At 41.1% G+C, this 18,200-nt stretch overlaps 1 protein-coding gene across 19 annotated transcripts in view; it reads right to left on the bottom strand.

Annotated features, from left to right (window-relative positions):
* LOC113650773 (ryanodine receptor 1-like) overlaps window positions 1-18,200 on the bottom strand; it is a 101,991-nt gene that overhangs the window by 52,763 nt on the left and 31,028 nt on the right. For all 19 annotated transcript variants that reach the window (XM_047822342.1, XM_047822341.1, XM_047822347.1 and 16 more), the window contains 27 exons: window positions 16,759-16,854; window positions 16,546-16,664; window positions 16,067-16,200; window positions 15,507-15,748; window positions 15,232-15,424; window positions 14,896-15,112; window positions 14,668-14,772; window positions 14,487-14,590; window positions 14,280-14,363; window positions 13,394-13,553; window positions 12,940-13,087; window positions 11,719-11,924; window positions 10,258-10,432; window positions 9,799-10,007; window positions 8,528-8,880; window positions 8,123-8,252; window positions 7,390-7,550; window positions 6,967-7,129; window positions 6,212-6,298; window positions 5,711-5,937; window positions 4,287-4,731; window positions 3,496-4,065; window positions 3,195-3,395; window positions 2,894-3,005; window positions 2,579-2,722; window positions 1,064-1,337; window positions 815-932 (listed from right to left, as the gene is read on the bottom strand). In XM_047822342.1, coding sequence (XP_047678298.1) covers window positions 815-932; window positions 1,064-1,337; window positions 2,579-2,722; window positions 2,894-3,005; window positions 3,195-3,395; window positions 3,496-4,065; window positions 4,287-4,731; window positions 5,711-5,937; window positions 6,212-6,298; window positions 6,967-7,129; window positions 7,390-7,550; window positions 8,123-8,252; window positions 8,528-8,880; window positions 9,799-10,007; window positions 10,258-10,432; window positions 11,719-11,924; window positions 12,940-13,087; window positions 13,394-13,553; window positions 14,280-14,363; window positions 14,487-14,590; window positions 14,668-14,772; window positions 14,896-15,112; window positions 15,232-15,424; window positions 15,507-15,748; window positions 16,067-16,200; window positions 16,546-16,664; window positions 16,759-16,854 — 5,177 coding nt within the window. The remainder of the gene's footprint in view (window positions 1-814; window positions 933-1,063; window positions 1,338-2,578; window positions 2,723-2,893; window positions 3,006-3,194; window positions 3,396-3,495; window positions 4,066-4,286; window positions 4,732-5,710; window positions 5,938-6,211; window positions 6,299-6,966; window positions 7,130-7,389; window positions 7,551-8,122; window positions 8,253-8,527; window positions 8,881-9,798; window positions 10,008-10,257; window positions 10,433-11,718; window positions 11,925-12,939; window positions 13,088-13,393; window positions 13,554-14,279; window positions 14,364-14,486; window positions 14,591-14,667; window positions 14,773-14,895; window positions 15,113-15,231; window positions 15,425-15,506; window positions 15,749-16,066; window positions 16,201-16,545; window positions 16,665-16,758; window positions 16,855-18,200) is intronic.

Here is an 18,200-nt window from a genome sequence, read left to right as displayed (position 1 = left end):
GTTTGTTTTCCCTTTACTGATAACCTACACAGAATTTTGGTGGTTGAAGATCATCTCATAGAGCAGAAATAGGTTTGATATTAGCATTTACTTTAAAAATACAAACGTTTGTCTGCCAATAAAACTGTTTTTGTTTGAAACCTTTCTATGATATATCACCACTATGTTTTAGGGAAAACATAAATAGTTATAAAACACTTCTAATTCTTAAAGCTCTGAGCGTCTACTTTTATACGAGCTTGATTTTAACCACCGGTGTGTAACATCACGACCTGCTACACTCTCTTTAATCCGGCAGAAAGACCCTAACTCCAATTTTGACCCACTTCCGTGTCAAGATCGTTTCTGGTTTCCACAACATTTAAACAGCGTGCACGCTAACGCTAATACGAAGTATTGTTCCTTAGTGTCCATACCGAGACTTACTGTACTACATCGCCATTATTTGCCTTACTGTGTTTGTTTCTATTACTACGATTTTTAGCTTTGCCTGTTTTTCGGATTTCTTTGCCAGTGTGATTATTAGCTTCCACAATTCTGATTATTTTAACCTTTTTTTTTTTTTTTTTTTTTTTTTTTTTTTTTTTTTACTGTGCTTTTTTTTGTATCACGTTTTTAATTTGTTGTCCCTGGATTTTCCTATTAAATCTGTAAATGGATCCCAAACGCTCTGCCTCCAGAGCTTCGTTACACAGTATGAAGTGATATATGACAAATACATTCAGTGATCAACATGAAAAATAACCAAACAGGCACCAATCCCATTTTTCCCCACTAGTAAAAAGAGTTAAAAAATATTGTTCTGTTGAGTCACCTTTGAGTCTCCTCCACCTCCGAGCACGTTGACCATGACCTCCATAACGGTCTCATGCATGCCAAGAGCCCTCATTAGGTTAGGATGCTGGTAGAACACCTTATTGTTCATGATGTTACTGTGAGACAAAATACAAGCGTAGAGATTAACTTCTTTAGTACTGAGAACAAACATGAACAGTAGAACATATCTCAGGAGAACGGAGAGATTTTTTAGATTTATGAGCTGTTTAAACAGCATGTTATTAACCCGATGCTCTGAATCATGAGCGTCTCCTCCTCAGGACCCATCTGAACGATGAGAAGGGAGCGGATCTGGCCCAGACACTCTAGAAGGTCCATGGTGTCCTGCACAGACACACCGTTGATGGCATAGGCTTTGGGCAGAGCTCGTATCAACTCGCCCAGAGAGTCATACTGCCGGTGCAGCAGGCTGAACATCATTCGCACTAGCTCTGGGTTTTGGATGAATGACTCCTGCGCCCAGTGGATCACAGTGTGAGAGGTCAGCTCCTGCAGTGTGCCTGGAATAAGGAAATATTTCAAATAAATTTTTCCATATTATTCCTGTTGCATCATCCGTCGATCGAGTCCATGATCATTGTCTTTCAAGAACTTTATTAACTTTATTCATCTGAATTATTTAACTTTCTAGGCCAAGACACTTCATGTGTAGTGAAAATATCTCTGTATCAGAATCTCAATGATTAGAAATCATAGCATAGTAACTGGGATTAAAATATTTCTTTCATAAAATAAAGAAATATTGTTTCCTATTTAGATTTTATAGCAGCAATAGTAGCATCGGGTGCAGTAGTAATACCAGCAGTAACAGTAATAATACTGTAGTAGACGTAGCGGCTGTATTATTATTAGTAGTAAAAGTAGTAATAGATCCAGCAGTAGCAGTAGAAGCAGTAGCACTACCTGGAAGAGAAGTAGTCACAGCACTAACCGTGCAGTAGCAGGAAAAGTACAAGTAATAGTAGCAGTAGCACTAGCAGTTGGTGCAGTAGTAGCACCAGTAACAGCAGTAGTAGCACCAGTAACAGCAGTAGTAGCACCATCAGCAGCAGTAACTGTACAGTACCAGTTATAGTAGCACCAGTAACAGCAGTAGAACCAGCAGTACCGGTACCAGTAATAGTAGCAGTAGCACTAGCAGTAGTAGCACCAGTAACAGCAGCAGTAGTACCAGTAACGATAGTAATAGTACCAGCAGTAGCAGTAACTGTACCAGTAATGGTAGCACCAGCAACAGCACTAGTACCACCAGTAACAATAGCAGTAGCACCAGCAGTACCAGTAGCTACCAGTAATCGTAGCATTAGCACTAGCAGTAGTAGCACCAGCAGTAGTAGCACCAGTAACATCAGTAGTAGCACCAGTAACATCAGTAGTAGCACCAGTAACAGCAGTAGTAGCACCAGTAACAGCAGTAGTAGCACCAATAACAGCAGTAGTAGCACTAGCAGTAGTAGCATCAGTAACAGCAGTGGTAGCACTAGCAGTAGTAGCATCAGCAATAGTAGCATCAGCAGTAGTAGCACCATCAGTAACAGCAGTAGTAGCATCAGTAGTAGTAGCATCAGCAGTAGTAGCACCACCAGTAACAGCAGTGGTAGCACTAGCAGTAGTAGCATCAGCAGTAGTAGCATCAGCAGTAGTAGCATCAGCAGTAGCAAAAATGATTCTGTAATATCATGTACATTACTTGATTTTTTAAAATAGATTTTTAGAGAAACACAACACATTTGTTACTCACTTGGTTTTGGCTCTTCTTCGGGTTCAGTCTCTTCTTCCTCTTGCTGTTTACGCAAATTCTTAACTCTTTCCACCAGCTTGAGCAATCTTCCTTTCAGCGAAATGTCCACCTCTTCCTCCTCCTCTTCTTCTTCCAGGTGTATACCTGAAACCAGGGATTAGTTATTTTCAAAATAACGCTCAGCAAAGAAGAATAAGTGTAAAATCTAACAATAACACACAAGTCAGTCAAGAAATAGCCACAATATTCTCATGATAAGTCACGAGAATCATCCTTAGTGATCGGTTGAGGACGAGGAGACAGTTTACGACTCACCACAGTGATTCAGGAGGTCACTGTGGAACATCTGGAGATATTCTCGGACTTCTTCTGGCACCGGACACTCCTCATCATCAGGACTGTGCTTAAAGTTAGTCAGCATGATAACCTGGGCAAAGAAAATACCAAAATATCTCAAACTCATGCTAACGGAGACTGTGTGTGTGTTTACCTGATGATGACGAGGACAGAGCACAGTGAGGTGTTTGTGCAGACATGTGAGTGTGTGTGAGTGTGTGTGTGTGTGTGTGTGTGTGTGTGTGTGTGTGTGTGTGTGTGTGTGTGTGTGTGTGTACACCTGCTCTTGAGGAGGAGACCGGAACTCTCTGGTCCTTCGGGCCGTCTCAGCAGCACTCATGGTGAAAGCTCTCATGAGCTGATTGTATCGCTCTCGTTGGTTGGTCTGGATGTGTTGGACAAACCTATCAGAGAAAGCAATGATGGCTTCCACACGGTGCCTCAGCTCACAGTCACAGAAATACTGCAGCAGGATGCACATCTGAGAGCAAGAGAGCGAGAGAGAGCAAGAGAGAGAAAGATGTAGCAGCAACCATAGAAGTAGTGTCTATACTTGCAGTAGTAGCAGTAGTAAAGCTCACCTGCAGTTTGACTGACTCAGGAAGCTTCATTTGCAACAGTCCTTCCTCTGGTGCATCCTCTTCTTTCTCTTCTCCGTCTTCTTCTCCCTCCTCAGCCTCTTTCTCCTCCTCTGCTTTTTCTCCATCAACCTTTTGTCCATCCTTCTGCTCCTCCTCTGCCTTCTCTGTCTCATCTCCCTCTGCTCCTTCCTCCTTCTTAAGTGCTTTCAGCTCCTCATCCTCTTCCTCTTCTCCTACTCCTTCGTCCAGCAGCTCCGCATCTCCCTCCTTGGCCTCCTCCTTCGCTTTGGTTTCCTCTCCTTTCTCTTGAGTTGTAGCTTCCTCCTTTTCCCCTTCTTCTTCCTCTTCTGAGGCTTTCTTTTTGGCCGAGCTGAAGACGTTTGGGTCGATCATCTTTAGGATGTGCTTGACGTCATCATCGTTGAAGATTCCCATGATAAGGAGAGTGCTGATGAGTTTGAGGATGGGCACAAAGTGGAACTCGACGCTGCCTCCTACCGGATCACGCATGGCCTGACTGCCGTCCATTACGGCCTCAGTTAGCATGCACAGAGACTTGGTTTTTAGTTCCTATAGGACATTGTATCGCAGTTAGTGCTTTATAGATAATCACAGTAGACATTTATTTAGGTCTTAAGTAAGCTATTTAAATATAAACATTGCAAAAGCATTAAAACTAATACAGATACACAGGTCTATGATTCCCGATACACTAGTTGCTAGAATGCTTCAACGGCACTCCAACACCGATGCTCCACATGCTCGACACGGGATACTGCCACATATCTTACCTGCAGTGGGAAGATAGGGCTCAGCGTGTAAAGGTCTGGATCAGTGCCTACAAAGTTAATAGGTGAGAAGTGGAGTTTGGGCCTGAGGCAGGTGGTCAGACCCACACCTGGCAGATCATGGGCTTGTTCGGTGTCTGGATACAGAGTGATACTGAGCGTCTCCTTCGTCATGGGCACGATAAACTCGCGGTTAGTGCCCAGACGGTTGCGCTTGGCCGACTCTAGGTGAATGCTGATGAGCAGGTCGTAGTAGCCGATACGCAGAGGCCCAGGCAGGTACGTGTTCTCGATGGCGTAGAAAAGCTGCGACTCATCCACGTGGCTGCAGAGAGCATGGGCCACACGGTTGTTTCCCAGTGCACACACAGCACAATACAGCATCAGAGTGTGATAGTGGAACTTCAGCAGGTCCAGGTGCTCTGACAACTCCAGAACATCAATACATCTGAATAATAAAGAAGAACATATGGTTTATAAAAATCTAAGGTCTTCTAGGTTAACACGAATTTTTTTACACGAATATCACACACTAGTCACAAATTATGTTGTTGTTGATCAGATTTTTTTATTCTGACACAGGATTTATACCAGCTACCCTTCCCGATGAGAGAACCCTCTCATTTTATCCAGGTTTATGGCACTAAGAGGAATCCCCTCAGTGGCTAGATCGGTTCCCTGCCTGGAAATCAAACCTGGGCTGCAGCAATGAGAGACTAGTCACAAATTACAATGGGTTAATTTTTTTTTAATTCCAAATATACAATAATTTTATATTTCTGAGCTTCTGAGGAAATTTGTACTCATACATCACACATCAGCTCACATACTAATGATCTGCCAACTTTAGGCACTAAATAAGCCCTTGTGAAGGTGTAGGTGTCAGCAAAGAAGAATAAGTGTAAAATCTAACAATAACACACAAGTCAGTCAAGAAATAGCCACAATATTCTCACGATAAGTCACGAGAATAGCTTTATCATCCTTAGCGATCGGTTGAGGACGAGGAGACAGTTTACGACTCACCACAGTGATTCAAGAGGTCACTGTGGAACATCTGGAGATATTCTCAGACTTCTTCTGGCACCGGACACTCCTCATCATCAGGACTGTGCTTAAAGTTAAGCCCTTGTGAAGGTGTAGCTCTGTACCTGTATTTTAGCTAGCTAGCTAAAGTTATTAGGCTAGCTTAAAACTGAGGCTGCATGAAGATTTAAACATTTAATATTTTAGCTAGTTAACTAATACCGGGTGACTAGTTCATTCTGTAAGTTACTTGCCTTTTATAATTCTACAGAGCACAGGTACTAATTAGAGTGTACTAATGATTGCAAACTGATTGCAAACTGAAATATTCAAACTAGCAGCTAAATTCTAAAGAGTGTGATTAGTCTAGGGTCAGGCTTATTTGTGTCCCTTTCTCTGACCTGTTCTCTTCAGGGATGTGCAGCGCCATCATGGTGAGTGGTTCAGTGCATTCTACCATCCAGCCGTGCCTCTCGTTCACTTTACCCACTTCATGCTTCAAGAAGTGGTTTGGGACTCGACTCCATATAACCGGCGTGAGCATCTCAACATCCAGACGAGGAGGACACTGAGGTACGGGGTTCTTCCTTTCACTGCGAAACATGGCCGCTGAGAGAGGCATAATGTTCTAACAGAGAGAAAGAGAGAGAGGAAGAAGATAAGTGCATCGTTATGTCTGTGAATATCTTCAGATTTCAAATCGTCCAGCAAAACCAAGCCAAGAGACTTTAGTTTTCAGCAGGTTCATCAGTTCAAGGGTGAGTAAAGAACAGATGAATAACAGCAGAGTGGAAAAAGATCTTTTTTGTGCAGTAAATAACCGGTGCATTATATAACGAATTAGATAATAGAGTAGTGCTAAAGGAACAGAGAGGAGTGAGAGGATGTGGAGGAGATCTAACCTTCAGCTTTCCCAGCTCAAACTGCAGCATGTTCTGGCTGAAGGGCTGAACAAACACGGCAGGGAAAAGCTTGGTGTTGGGCTCCACCTGAGACAGAAATCACACATTGTATGTGGTTATGTGCAACAACACAACACTTTGGATCACTTCACAGTTATGGAAACACCTAGAGAATAAGACAATGTGAGACAGGGGCAGTCAGAGCTCAAGCGGTTAAGTGAGTTGGTTGTTGATTGGAAGTTTGGGGTTCAAGCTCCAGCAACACCAAGCTGCCCTGCACTCGGACCCCAACTTCCTCAGCTGGGACATGCAAAGAAAAGAATTACATGTGTGGCAATAATAATAAAGGCATCTTCTTCAGTATATTAAATGTCCTCAAGATGGCAAAAGTTATGGAATCACAGATATGGAATATCAGCTGACGGAACACTAATGTTCACTGATTTTGCACTTATATTTGAGGTACACGGTAATGCTAATGCCAGCAGTTGTAACGAATTGTTCTTACTTTTGCTGGATGTTCTGGAAAAAAGTCCTGAAAAGAGATTGCCTAAAACTAATGGAAACTTAACAGTCAAAGGTTTTAAACTATCCAAGTCGTTTTAAGATTTCTACTAGTGTTAAAGCTATTTACATGGATAACGTTGTAGTTTATTTACCAGAAGTCACCAGTGTCACATATAACAGCAAGAAAGGAAATCGACACGCTCTCTCTTAAACACTAGCTTCAAAAAAATGTAAAGCTTCAATCTCACCTGGTAAAAGGTGTTGATCTCCTTTCCATTGGCCATGAAAGTCATAAGGCCAGTAGCCAAGTCAACCAAACAGCCAACCACCAGATCCTCCTGGCTGAAGCGCTGCTGAGAACCGCTGATTAAGTCGCCTCCCCACACCATGTAGCAGTTGCTTCTTTTGATGCTGATGTTATGAACAGGAGATGACATAAAACCATATCAACCTGACACAATATGTCTCGAGTCAAACTCTGAAGTTTATAAAGTAGCTCACTGATACTCTAGGAAAAATTTAAGACATCATGAGTACCCATTTATTTCAAAATGATCAACTCACTAGAAAAGGCTAACGTAGCAAGTCATTCTCTGTATTTTTATTTTGGTTCTGTTTTTGATGTCCAAAGTCACTATAAGATGCTCAAACCCCTTGCTGTCAGTCCTCACCTGTCATGTATGTTGCCCTTGTCATCACCTACAGTCACTGTGACATTGCGAACTTTAAAGAGGTCAAAGCTCGGATCGTACTGGTGGAAGTCAGGGGTGACCCAGCCAACCCAAACACCACCGGGCTCCTGACCAGCAAAGATCCGCACTGAGTAATAATACTGAACAGACAGACAGCAACAGAGAGAGAGAGAGAGAGAGAGAGAGAGAGAGAGAGAGAGAGAGATTTTATAAGTCTCATTGACTCAAATAATTGATCATGAAATATTTTAAACAGTAATATAATTAGCATGTTTCCAGTTAAGGAGATTTTCTTGAGATGCTGTAAAACAACATACTGTATAATACTAGTCAAATATGGCCCAGGTTATTTTGCATTAAACTGTTATTGGATTTCTAGAAAAATGACAATATAAAGTGCAAATTGTTGCTTTCCATGACAATTCCTATGTCAAAATAGCACAACACCATACTTCTTAGCTAGCTAGTCAAAAACAACTATTTTATTTATTAACTATTTATTATCAGATTACTATTCTAAAATGTATGAAATTATTATTATTGTACTTCTATTATTATACTCTTGTAGTCCAGAATATTTCTCAGTAATGTAAATAATTTTACAGATGCTTTAAGTTAGACTTAGTGCTCTCTGGAGTGAAAATTATTTTCATTTAAAAAAAATTCAAAAAACATCTGAATCGAACAAACTGTAGGTGTTTGAAAGTCTCACCGTAGTGGTATTGAGAATGATCTCAGGGTCATCGCGATCATCCGGGACTACGTCCCGTACCAGGCGAGGCACAACAGGGGGAGGAGGAGGAGGAGCGGTCAGGGCAGCCTTCTTAGCTTTAAACAGGAAACTGAGAATGAAGAAAAAAACAGAGATGGAGTGATCAACCTAAAAATGTTCTTTAGATAAACTTAATCGAATATATGAAAAACATTTTGTACCCAATTCACCAGTCACACATTGTGTACATGACAAATAAAATTTGAATTTGTTTCATTCTTGTATTCGGGGCAAGGAACAGCAAGGTAAATGAAAATGATCAGGGTGAACTTTCTATTTCATATACAAATTAATATAGTGGCTTACTGTGTAAAAGAACATTCTGAGTCACTAGTCTATTCTCACCCTTTCTTTTTGCCTTTTTCTGAGGCAGTGTCCTTTTCATTCTCCTTGATACCAGTTATGTCTCTGGGCCCAGACGGCTCCTTCTCCTTCTCTTCCTGTTCCTTCTTGCTCGCCGACTTCTTCAGCACTTCGTATTCAGAGTCAGGATCCACCTCCAGCACTTCGTCCTCTGGAATGGTTAGAGCTCGAGTCAGGGGTGTGGTGCCTGCCTGGACTTTGAAAGTCTCATGGAACTCGATAGGCAAGCTTAACCTCAGGAACAGCATGTCTGTGTTGGCGTTCTGGGACCCAAAAGTTTTGTGGGTGAGTTTCATACAGGGGGCGCTGTCCACCGTGCCATCCACACGAGACACCTGGGAAATGTAAACATTACTTGCAAAAACGTTCAAAACAATCTCACGATCCAATGTATGTCAGTTTATACAACTGAACACACACACTTGCGTGACATCAATTAACGAGATAGCATATGATTGCATTCTATTTTTAAAACCTGGCTAAAGAACAAACAAACTGTATGTCTAACTAGCACAACACCACAGTTTATCAAATGCTAGCACAACACCACAATTTATCAAATGCTAGCACAACACCACAGTTTATCAAATGCTAGCACAACACCACAGTTTATCAAATGCTGTTACTTACTGTAGCTAAACTAATAAAAAGATTAACAGACATGTAAAATCTATAACTTTATAATGGACTTATTATAGATTTATTATGTGTAAATCTGCCCCTTGATAACTATCTTATTTATTGCTTATTTAAGGCTAGTTAGCAGGTGGCATTACCTAGCTAGCTAGCTAACTTAAAAAAATGACATCTTAGCAAATGCAAATATCTTGAATATAGTCCAGTTTAATTTAACTTTCTTTTTTGTGGATTACAATAAAACCAAATATAAGATTATGAAACTTATTTATATACACTGTTCCTCATTTGAATATGTTGGAAGAATTTTGAAGAAATGTATTATTTTGTTGGAAGAATTTTGCGATAATTTTCCACAAATAAATCCTTAACATGAAAAACAAACAACACAATTTCTTAAGAAGCTTAAAATAAATAGAAACTTACAGACAAATTTGAATATATTCAGGAAATATACAGATACAGTAATATCCTTTGATATTCCTGATAAAATATATTTATCGACACGTTTTTGCAATTAATTGAGATTTTTTTTTGGCACTATTTAGACGTGTCTGTTACTTTCGATATTTTACCATGAATTATTATAACAATTTATTCAAAATGAAAGTCCAGACCTCGATGTGATTGTGGTTAGTAGGCACTGGGATGAACTGAGGCAGACTCTTGCTGAACCACATGGTGATGTCTCTCTTCATGTTGATGGCAAACGGTTCAAATCCTTCCTGCAATCCACAAATGGCGAAATAGCGCAGGCTGCTAACGTTCTGTCCCAGGTTGATGCGGCCCACCTGAGACAGGCCCAGTGCACACACAGGAATGAACCCTGGCAGACAAGAAACAAGACATGTGAGGAGGAAAGGATTGGATTAATGAGCTAAGATTCAGTAAAATGATGTATAATTAAAAATGAATGCTACATTTGTATAAATCCACTAAGATGCCAATGAAAGAATCATACGGATTAAAAAAAGCCACAAAAAGAAGGATAACTAATGCTGACAAATCGACTTCCTGCATCCACTTCCTGCAAATGATTTAAATCCCAGTTATCGGGGGGACTTGATCCAGCTCACCATCTCCAATCTCAATGTCCTTGAAGGCCATCTCAGATCCAGAGTCACTGATCAGCATCTCTCCGTTCAGAGTAAACATGATGTTCATCTCTACCAGGTCAATCATGCAGCCCACCACATCTCCTGACTGCCACTGGCGACCGAACGGCTCGTTTCCGATGTGCCAGCGTTGAGCCTGGGAACAAAATCTATACAACTTTAATACATGAATATCTTTTTCAGCAGCTAGATCTCTCATATGCCCATCATCACAGTTTGGATAAACATGGACAAATGCTGGGTTTGGTTTAGTGGATTTAATCACATTCATTACCATGAATATGTCATGAACGTTAACATACAGTGTAACTCATACAGTGTATATCCTCATACAGTGAGGACGTGATGGTCCAGCGGTCCAGGCGCTGGGTTCCTAATCAGAAGTTCAGGGTTCAAGCCCACAAGCTGCTGCGACATCTACGTTGGGTCCTCGAGCAAGGCCTTTAACCTCACCAGGTGCGCCGCACGATGGCTGAACCTGTGCTCTGACCCCAGGCTCATAATATGCGAAAACCAAGGGGGAAGTCATGGTCTAATGGTTAGAGAGTTTGACTACCAACCCTAAGGTTGTGGGTTCGAGTCTCGGGCCGGCCACGACTGAGGTGCCCTTGAGCAATTCACCGAACCAACCCCCCAAAATAAAATGGCTGCCCACTGCTCTGGGGGTGTGTTCACTGCTGTGTGTGTGCGCGCACTTTGGATGGGTTAAAAGCAGAGAACGAGTATGGGTCACCGTACTTAGCCGTATGTCATGTCACTTTCACTTTTCACTAACTGTAATAAAGCAAACTCACCTTAACTCATTTATTTTATCCTTGAAAACAAAAAACAGTATTCTGTTTCATGACGTTTTCAAAATAAAGTCACCTATTAGTCACCTAGCTCAGTGGTTAAGGTGTTGGGCTACTGATCAGAAGGTCATTGGTTCAAACCCCACTTCCACTAAGCTGCCACTGCTGGGCCCCTGAGTGTTGCTCAGTTGTAAGTCACTCTGGATAAGGGTGTCTGCTAAATGCTGTAAATGTGTTAAGAAATTAATAAATCATGATTGTAGAATTTGTTTTATATACATATAGTGTGTTTCCTGTGGGATCTCTTGTATTCTTCGATTGTTCAGTCATCTTACTTCAGGTCAAATTGCACTTTACAAGTTTACAAGTTTCACAGTTCCAGTTTAAGGCAGATAACACAAAGATTGTCCAATAACAACATTTGTCAACGATTGCATTTAAAAATGTGTTACTAAAAATCATGTTACGTATCGTGTTATGATTTGAGTTTAATTACCGGGTTCATCAGGACTGTGGTGTAATTATAATGACTGGTGATTATCTATGGTCATCTACATATAGTATAACTATTAGGAAACATTAATAGCCCCATGGAGCAAGGACAAAAGGCATGATGTAAACCACGACATACCCTGTTTCCGTTGAAGACGTAAGCCAGGTCGTCAGCTCCGAGTTCGGTGCCTGCACGTACGTTCGGTCGAGCCCAGCCCACCCTCATCTCTCCCGTCGTCACTGCCTCAAACTCAAAGTACCATTTCCCTGAAGTCACAGCGTACTGCTTCTCCGCCCTGAAGATTCGCACCTTAACCCCTCGCCCGCTTTCCAAGGAGTGGCCGCCTAGAGGAATGAGAACCAGGAAGTTAAGGTAATAGAACAAGCCCAAGACCAGACAACAAGATGAAAACAAATATAATATTTTCTATTCAGTTTTATGCACTAAACCCTTGATGTCTGACTCCATCCATGCATCCATCATACATCCACCCATTCATCCATGCATCCATCTGTGCATCCACCCATCCATCCATCCATCCATCCATACATTCATCCATCCATTTTCTGTACCACTTTTCCTAAACAGTGTTTTAGGAAACCTAAAGCCTATCCCTAGCACCCTGGGTTGGCATGTTGCCCCATCACATGGTGCAATCCCACACACACACACACACACACACACACACACACACACACACACACACACACACACACACACACACACACACACACACACACACACACACACCACTGAATATTCACAGATGCCCTTCAGCTTATGATACATGTCTTTGGACAGGAGGAGGAACCCTTTGTACACAGAGGGAACCCTGAAAAAAACCCCAACCCTTAAAGTGCCATATTAAATATTCTTAGTAAATATTAACAAATTCAAATTCTAATTTTATTCATCACACATAACTGTACACTGCATGACACATACTGTAGGGAAATGCTAGCATGGCTGTCTTCCCATCACAGGAGTTAAACAAGACTTAAATACGTTAACTTAATAAGTTAATAAGTTAACCTTTTTTATTTATTTTTAACAGACACTATTTTAAATTCATTAATTTTATTAATTTTAATTTATTTAAATTTTATCATAAATTAATAAAAAAAATTGTTATTAATAACTTTGATTTTTTTTACCTTATTGTCGTAGTGTAGATTATACTGTATTATTGGCCTAAGAACGGTAAGTCACTAAAATATCTGTGTGCAGTGTGTGTGGTATGTGTGTGTGTGTGTGTGTGGTATGTGTGTGTGTGTGTGTAGGTTTTGTGTGTAATGCTTGCTTGCACGGTCAGCAAGGTCTAAAAAACGAGGACATTCTATGAGCTTTATCAGTACTTACTGCTCTCCTGGTCTGGTGGCTCGATGTTGTATCCGTAGCCGATAAGGGTGCGTACGGCGTTGTTCACACTGTCTCTGTTGGTTTTCTTGGTTTTTTCATCCAGCAAGACGTACGGTACCAGGCGAGGGTTCCGTTTATTCAAAATATCCTGAGTGTGTGAGCAAGAGCGAAAGGATGAAGACTTTTTCCACATAATCCACCAAAAGTTATTCATAATTTCTGATATCTTTAAATCAACTATTCCTTTTACACAGAAAGTAAACATGTGAGGATTTGCTACCTCAAATAAATAAATAAATAAATAAATAAATAAATAACAGTGGTACATAGTGCATTAGACACACCAGAAGATCCCCAGGGCCTCAAATGTACAATTTCAAATATGATATTTATATTTAATTGAAGAAAAATTTATGAATGAGTGTAATTAGTGTAATTAAGTGCTAAATACTACCTGTACGATGCTGTAAGTCCAACCCTGCCTCACGCGGTCTCGTGCCCACACGTTGTGCCCGTTCTCTGCCAGCTTCTCTACCAGCTGGTTCTGGTTGGGAGTCAGTTTCACATGGCTGAGATCCAGAGGCGCTGGTTTGTATCCACTGCTCATCACATACCTGACAGAGAGACAGGAAGAGGCAATAAAAAGTAAGAAATATGGTTTGTTATATTTTCATATATAAATTCATACACCACATTGACCACACTTGCATGTCGACCTCCGTAGTTTGTTTTCCAAGGTGTCCAGGGGAAAAGTGATAGAGTTCATATTTAATACGAAGAATACAGTTTGTTAGAGTTAGGTTAAGGGAAGCACCCGCTATATAAGTTGTTGCTATAGAAACAGAAACATTTTTAAAGAAAAATTTACTAAAAATATTTACTTAAGTTTAGAATTTTAAGAAAGCTTTAAAAAATTTGTAGTTTTTTATTTCAAGTATTTTTTTTCCCCAAGCCTACTGAGGGTGATATATTTGTAGAAAACACACAATTATTTTTTATTTTTTTGTCACACAAATGGTTCTATCGTCAAAGTAAATGCTGATATCAAACCTGCTTCTGCTCTCTGAGATGCTCTAAGTGTTTGTTCATAAGCATCTAATATTTGTAGGTGTTTATTTTCAAGCATTAAAATTCAGAGTAAGGTTATCAATAACGGGACAAACACACATCGTGACTCACTTTACATCAGACTCCCAGCCAGAAAACCATTCGTTTATTTATACTGAATAAAAATGACCCATAAGTCTATTTCCATTGGCATGCTAACGTTTAAAGCTGTGTGATGTTTAATTCTTTGTGGCATTTGTAAAAATCAGCCTGATTTCTTCTTCACAACATACGTTTTTGGCAGCTTGATCTTCTTCAGATTTTCTTCTGCTTTCTCATCTCCCATCCCCACATGGCAGCCCAGAGCCAGGAGCGTCCTGAGGAATTTCACAGCGAAAAGAAAGCAACAGAGTAGAAACAAATAATAAATATTTTAAATGAGAAAAAACAGCAAAAGATTGAGATCGTTAAATGGAAGGGAAGTAAAAACGATGATTCACTTTAAAGTTTCTCCAGACATCTGCAAGTTGTAGTTTCTCTCAGGTTCTGGAAGGCTCAGGAAGTCCACCAGGCACGGGTGTAGTTTTTTATTATCATCACGGAACTGTCGTAAAGAGAAGACGACGTATGAAGGAATAGTTGTGAATGTAGGGTATGAGGAAAAGATAGAGTGTTACTTACTGCACCGTAGGTCCATCCTTGCTCGATACGAGTGACAGACCACAGCTCATGGATATTTTCAGCCAGTTTTTCTCTGATGCGTTCTAAGTGAGGGGGCAGGACGATCTACCTCAACACACAAGCAGAAAAAAACTGTTTAATAAAAGCACTGAAAGTTCTGAGAAATATGTAGAGTAATGAGTACTTGACACAGAGAAGGAGAGATGGATGAAAGTGTGGGTGAAGCACCTGAGCGGTGTCCACAGGACATGGTGTGAATGAGGTGTGTGTGAGGGACTGCGTGGGGCCCAGGAGGTTTCGGACTCCATTAAAATCATGCATGTACTCTTTGATGGGCTCGATACGCATCCTCTCTCTTGGTAGGAGAGCCTCGTAGCACGGTGCATAGCCAGGTGGAGGGAGGAACTTAAATTCACCGTGACGGCCACCCAATAAAAATCGAGCTCTGGGAACATTAACGAAGGTTAGAACATGCTTCAGTTAAAGAGAGAGCGATGAGCGAAAATTCAATCGCCAGTTTATCCCCAAATTGTAAAAAGTCGAAAAGAAATAGAATTTTCTTACTTGACCCCAGCGGAGAGACTAATAACAGGGAAGAAGAGGCCGTCCAAATTGAAATTCTCAAACATGCCCTGAACAGGATGCCCATTGATTCGGAAAGAGATACTGGGCACGCTCAAATCCAGACAGCAGCTTACAACATCATCAGCTGCCAGCATGTGCTGATTGGGTGATGCTACCTGACGAGCCACATGACCTAGGAACAAGATTTATAATTCATATAAAACTAATCAACTCCAGAAGGATATCATAGGAACCTTCAAGTCATCTAGACTCACCTGACCACAGGTGATGTCCATCAAATCCATAGGAGTAAAGATCATCACCAACTCCATTGCCTCCCCAGCCTTCTCCTCCTCCAGGGTACGGACTGTATCCTTCTGTTAGCGCCCAGCCAACACGCAAATGACTAGCCTGAGCCGTCACAAAAGGCTCCACGTAGTCCACGATCATCTCGTAGTACCACTTCTTGTACTGGGTCGAGCCCTCACATGTTCCGAGGAAGATATTGGGTCTAACACTGTGAGGAAAAAGAAAAACAGGTAAGTCGAAGAAAAGCGGATGACATGTTTAATCATCGAAGAGAATTTGTTGCACAATAACGCACATTAACGCACAAGAAAGTGTTCGAGATGAGTCTGAAATGAACAATCAGATTAACAATGCTGTAGTTCCTAATGCACTCTGCACTGAAGACTGAATGCTAAATTAAAAAGCCAAAATGTTAAACTCCAAGCTGTTGAAGATTTGTGCCCCGATCCATCATCTGGCATTTAGCAGACATCCTTACCCAGAATGACACACAATGGCACAATCACATCACGACATGGCGTTCTACCTGGTGCTGTAATTTACGATGTTGGTCTGGAGCAAAAGATCACGACGTGGTAGCAGATTTTCTGTGATGAGGTTCTGGTTGGACCTCACAGCCACGCCGTTACACACACAGAGAGAGCGCAGCACGTCCAATACCTAATGAGATAAAACAATGACGTCAGCCCAGTGTGTTTGTCTCTGTGTGTGTGTGTGTGTGTGTGTGTGTGTGTGTGTGTGCGCGCGTCTGTTTGCTTGTGCATGTTTATCTCTTGTGTAACTGTTTAATGCAAAAGCCATTTTTTTAAACATGTTTAATTCGATTCAATTCAACAAAGGCAACACAAACAAACCAATCACAATCTTTGTACAACCTGCATACAACCTTCTAATCACTAACCACAATCTTTATACAAACTAAGCCATGCTTATTTAAATTCAGCTGAATCCCGTGGTAGCGATGACGGTATACAAGCATGTAGAAGCGACTCGTGACTAGCGGACCTTGTGATTGCGTCCGTGCTTGTCCAGGAGAGAGATAATAGACTTGATGTGGTTCTCCTGGATGATGTTCAGGACTTCAGGGCTTTCGATTAAAATGCAGTACAACACCTCCAGAATGCCTGAAGAGAGGAAGTAACAAAAGGACAAACTCTGTAGCCCCAGAAGGTACGAGATCCTTCCTATAAAGCGTAAGAATCAGAAAGAGCTACACACCTGATGAGGCTTCCAGACGGTCCAGTTTAGTGACCAACCAGTCCAGATTATCGCAAAACAGAGCACAGTTAGCACGGTTCCCTCTGATAAGCGAGGCTGTATAAGAAATAGAAACATATCACAGGTACTACAATACAAGACATATACAGTGTATAAGGAATAAAAACAACAGCAGGGCTCTTAAGTTTTGAAGATACAGTAGGCAAATGTGACATCTCCACCCCCCAAACAACAACCCCCCCAACAATAATGGGGGAATTGTTTTTGGTAAGGACCACTGACCGTAATTTAATGAAATACAAAGTATTTGTTTAATTTTCATTTATTAATTTCTGTGTGTACCTGTCTGTGTGTGTGTGTGTGTGTGGGGGGGTGTGTGTGTGTGTTAGAACAGTGGTTAAGGTGTTCGACTACGAATCCCAGGTCCACCAAGTTGCCACTGCAGGGCCCCCGAGCAAGGCCCTTAACCCTCAATTGCTCAGGTGTATAAAACTGAAAAATGTAAGTCACTCTGGAGTGTCTGCTAGTCAAGAGTGTCTGCTAAATGCTGTAAATGTAAATGTGTGTGTGTGTGTGTGTGTGTGAGAGAGAGAGAGAGAGAGAGAGAGAGAGAGAGAGAGAGAGAGAGAGAGAGAGAGAGAGAGAGAGAGAGAGAGAGAGAGAGAGAGAGAGATTATGACAGGTGTTGTTATTGTAAGTGTTTGTTGCCTTTTTGGAGTCCTTTATCATTTGTAATGTTGCTCCCATATAAAACAGTTCAGCACAAGCCCAGACATTTTTAGGGTCATGATTGAGGACAATGTCCCGTCCAGAGACAAGCTGTTTCGTGTTGAGGTTTTGTTTTGTTCAACTCGACCATCGAAAATACCCTCTCTAATGAATATTTTTTTTCATTGGTTGTTGCGTTAAATCTTACCCAGATACAATAGTGCTATTTTCTGATTGGCTATTGTGTAGCCTCTTTTTTTTGATTGGCTGATAAGTGTCAGGCTCGACTAAGAACTGAGACGCGCTTGATTCCTGCCCGGTTCCATAGAGACAGCGGTGCGGACTGATACGTTTTGGGCGCTGCGGCTTATTAAATAATGATAAATAGTCAAAAAATTTTCTGCGTGAGAAATACGATGTGTGGTGGGAGAACGTGAGAAAAGACCCAAATGCGTGACTGTCACTCTCAATGCGTGACACTTGACAGCACTGTAACAGTTTTGGTGCTGTAACGTTGATTGAGTTCTAATAACATCACATCCCGAGATGGTTTATTCATTATTCTGTTATTTATTCATCCCTTCCTGTTATCACTTAGGTTATAATGGCTATAAAGACACGTTCGTTCACTGGCTTCTCTTTTTTCTCCTTTTTCTCAGGAAGTTTCTCAAACAAAAAAATTTAGAGGTTTCAGCAAAATGTGAAAAAAAAAATCCCACTTTCCTGAACCTTAG

The sequence above is a fragment of the Tachysurus fulvidraco genome, chromosome 13, assembly GCF_022655615.1.
Source record: "Tachysurus fulvidraco isolate hzauxx_2018 chromosome 13, HZAU_PFXX_2.0, whole genome shotgun sequence".
Classification (NCBI taxonomy): domain Eukaryota; kingdom Metazoa; phylum Chordata; class Actinopteri; order Siluriformes; family Bagridae; genus Tachysurus; species Tachysurus fulvidraco.
The sequence above is the reverse complement of the archived record's forward strand: the minus strand, read 5'-3'. Positions and strand labels throughout refer to the sequence as shown.